This window comes from Chelonoidis abingdonii, chromosome 4 (assembly GCF_003597395.2).
Source record: "Chelonoidis abingdonii isolate Lonesome George chromosome 4, CheloAbing_2.0, whole genome shotgun sequence".
In the NCBI taxonomy this organism is placed as follows: Eukaryota; Metazoa; Chordata; order Testudines; family Testudinidae; genus Chelonoidis; species Chelonoidis abingdonii.
Window position 1 is genome coordinate 6,722,345 of NC_133772.1, and position 3,205 is coordinate 6,725,549.

At 64.7% G+C, this 3,205-nt stretch overlaps 1 protein-coding gene across 1 annotated transcript in view; it reads right to left on the reverse strand.

Annotated features, from left to right (window-relative positions):
* Positions 1 to 3,205, reverse strand: part of UNC93B1 (unc-93B1 regulator of TLR signaling) — an 11,786-nt gene that overhangs the window by 4,896 nt on the left and 3,685 nt on the right. The window contains exons 2-6 of the mRNA XM_032775842.2: positions 2,260 to 2,390; positions 1,818 to 1,959; positions 957 to 1,110; positions 448 to 609; positions 122 to 251 (exon numbers count right to left, since the gene is read on the reverse strand). Of these exons, the coding sequence (XP_032631733.1) occupies positions 122 to 251; positions 448 to 609; positions 957 to 1,110; positions 1,818 to 1,959; positions 2,260 to 2,390 (719 nt within the window). The remainder of the gene's footprint in view (positions 1 to 121; positions 252 to 447; positions 610 to 956; positions 1,111 to 1,817; positions 1,960 to 2,259; positions 2,391 to 3,205) is intronic.

Sequence of the window (3,205 nt, forward strand, 5' to 3'; positions counted from 1 at the left end):
CTCCCTGCCCCCTCCCCAGTACCCCCAGCCCGCAAGGTCCAGCCCTCCTCCCTGCCCATGCCTACGCCAACCCCCGGGCCCATCTCCCTGCCCCCTCCAGTACCCCAGGCCCTGCCCTCACGTGGAAGCAGCCGTAGAAGAGGCTCTGGAAGGCAATGATGTAGGTGTTGTAGGCACCACGTGGGGCTCGCTGCTGCTCCAGCACATGATTCTCCTTGTAGTTCACGTATTCGTAGTACTTCTGCGCCATCCTGCAGGGGGCGACTGTGAGCATGAAATGGGGGAGGGGAGTGTGGTCCAGCAGCCCCATGAGCCACACAGTGCCCACCAGGGGGGCACACCCCCTCCTCCCCAGGAATGCCAACACCCGAGCGCCCATCCCCCACGCCCCATTACCCGAGGGCCCCCCGCCCCTAGCAGGTGGGGCCCTGCTCCATGGCAGCTCACCGGGTGACATAGTTGCCCATGGAGGCCCAGAGGGGCACAATGGCCACACCGATGGCCACGGCCGAGGGCACCAGCGTGTAGTAGCGCTCCCAGTAGTTGGTGGAGACGAAGAGGGCGTAGATCCCCACGGCCAGAAACATGGTCCACTTGGTGCCGAAGAACCTGGGGAGCCACATGGGGAGCCGGGTCAGCAGTAGGACCCCCATGTCCTCTCCCCCCCAGGGAGACATGGGGCTCTGTCTGCCTCAGGGGATAGGACTTGGGTCTGCTCACCACAGGGGGCACCAGCTCTGATCAGCCCCAGGGAAGGGACTGGCTCAGGGGGTGGGATCTCTCGGGCTCTGGAGGATGTGGTGGTTGCAGACTGGGCTGGTGGGCAGCAGAGGTTTGGAGTTAAGCTCCGGCTCCACTCCACCTCCAGGCAAAAACCTGTAGCTCCACTGCTCTGGAGCTGCTTCATGCTCCAGCTCCGGGCTCCGCTCCAAAGCCCCGGTGGGCAGGGCAAGTACCTGATGAGGACGGGCGTGTAGAGCAGAGCCACGATGGGGGTGACGTTGATGCCCATCAGCATCTTGCTGTCGATGTCCTGCAGCCCCATGTTGCTGTATTTCACCTCCCGGTACGTCTCGTCATAGTGCAGGATCAGCTGCATCTGCAGCAGGCCTGGGGGGGCCGGACGCACCAGGGTGAATCCTGCCCTGCATCCCATGAGCCCAGCCCAGCGTATATGAGAGCTGAACCCAGGGGACAGGGCTTCTTCCCCAGCCCACAGCCCCTTGCAGGATGGGGTGGCTGGGAAAGGATGGGGGAAGTTACCAGGGCCAAGGGGCTGCCATGCAGGGGCCCTGGATGCTTGGAATCAGGCTGAGATCTGACTCACCTCCGTTCCTCCCCACACTCCCCTGGGATTGGAGGGGCAGCGAGGCAGGACCCAGGGAGTGAGTGGAGTGGCAGGGACCCCCCAGCAGGTATCTGCAAGGGGAGGGGAGGGGACACAGAGGAAAAGTTGTGGGGGTACTAGGAAAAACCCAGCAGCAGAGTTAGCAGGAGGGGCCCCCCCAAAACAGTGGTCTGCACATAGGTAGATGCCGTATCCCAACATCATGCCCAGGTAGGGGGCAGTGGGTGGGGCCAGGGAGAGGCGGGGCAGTGGGTGGGCTATACTCAGGGAGACACCCAGGCTGAGGGTTGGGTGGGGTGGCAGGAGTAGTGGGGGAGCATACCCTGGTAGACGCTGTAGGTCAGCATCCCATCCAGGCTGGGGGGATTGGGTGGGTCCAGGAGAGGGACGGGGAAGTGGGCCAGCCACACCCAGGTAGATGCCTGGGGGGCAGTGGGCAGGGCAGGGTGGGACAGTGGGCGGGCCATACCCAGGTAGACGCCATAGGTCAGCATCCCGCCCAGGCTGGCGGCCAGCACGTTTTTGACGACAGCGAGGCGCTTGCGGCGGAAGTACTTGCGCTCCTCCTCCTCCTCGTTATAGTCAGGGTTGGCGCCCACAAATTCGTCCAGCTGAGGAGAACCAGGGAGCCATGAGGGAGGTGGGACCAGACCCGGGACCCCTTTTCCCAGGGCCCAGCCCCTCACTCTGTTCCCCACGCTGCTCCGTGGTGCGGCCCTGCCAGCACAGCGGCTGCACTCCTTGCCCACCAATCCCCATCCCCACCCCTCCCAGACAGTGACACCCCTCAGGCTGGATGCCCTGAGGGGCCCGGCTGGCCCTTGCCCAGCTCCGCTTTGACCCTCCTCAGCCCACAGCTGCCAGGACACAGCGCAGGGCCAGATAGGCTCAGCAGGGATTTGGGGTCTCACCTGCACCTCCCCCACATCCAGGCCAGGCACGTCACCAGCTCCCGCCACCAGTCTGTCAGCTGCCACCCCATTGCCCATGGCCTCCTGGTAGTGATCGGGGTCCTTCTCCATCGCTGCGTTGACATTGCCGCCTGCAGGGCCGCAGACACAGGAGAGAGAAAGAGAGAGAGACAGGAATGGAGAAAAGTGCCACGACCTGGTCACAGCACCGCCAGTGCCCCACACTCCCGACACCCCCTGCTATTCCAGCTCTGGGCTCCCCACACAGCACCACCAGTGCCCCTCACTCCCAATACCCCCTGCTATCCCAGCCCTGGGCTTCCCACATAGCACCACCAGTGCCCCTCACTCTCGACACCCCCTGCTATCCCAGCCCTGGGCTTCCCACACAGCACCACCAGTGCCCCTCACTCCTTACACTCCCTGCTATCCCAGCCCTGGGCACCCCCCACAGCACCGCCAGTGCCCCTCACTCCTTACACCCCCTGCTATCCCAGCCCTGGGCACCACCCACAGCACCACCAGTGCCCCTCACTCCTGATACCCCCTGCTATCCCAGCCCTGGGCTGCCCCCACAAAACTGCCAGTGCCCCTCACTCCTGATACCCCCTGCTATCCCAGCCCTGGGCTGCCCCCACAGCACTGCCAGTGCCCCTCACTCCTGATACCCCCTGCAATCCCAGCCCTGGGCACCACCCACAGCACCACCAGTGCCCCTCACTCCTGATACCCCCTGCTATCCCAGCCCTGGGCTGCCCCCACAGCACTGCCAGTGCCCCTCACTCCTGATACCCCCTGCAATCCCAGCCCTGGGCACCACCCACAGCACCACCAGTGCCCCTCACTCCTGATACCCCCTGCTATCCCAGCCCTGGGCTGCCCCCACAGCACTGCCAGTGCCCCTCACTCCTGATACCCCCTGCAATCCCAGCCCTGGGCACCACCC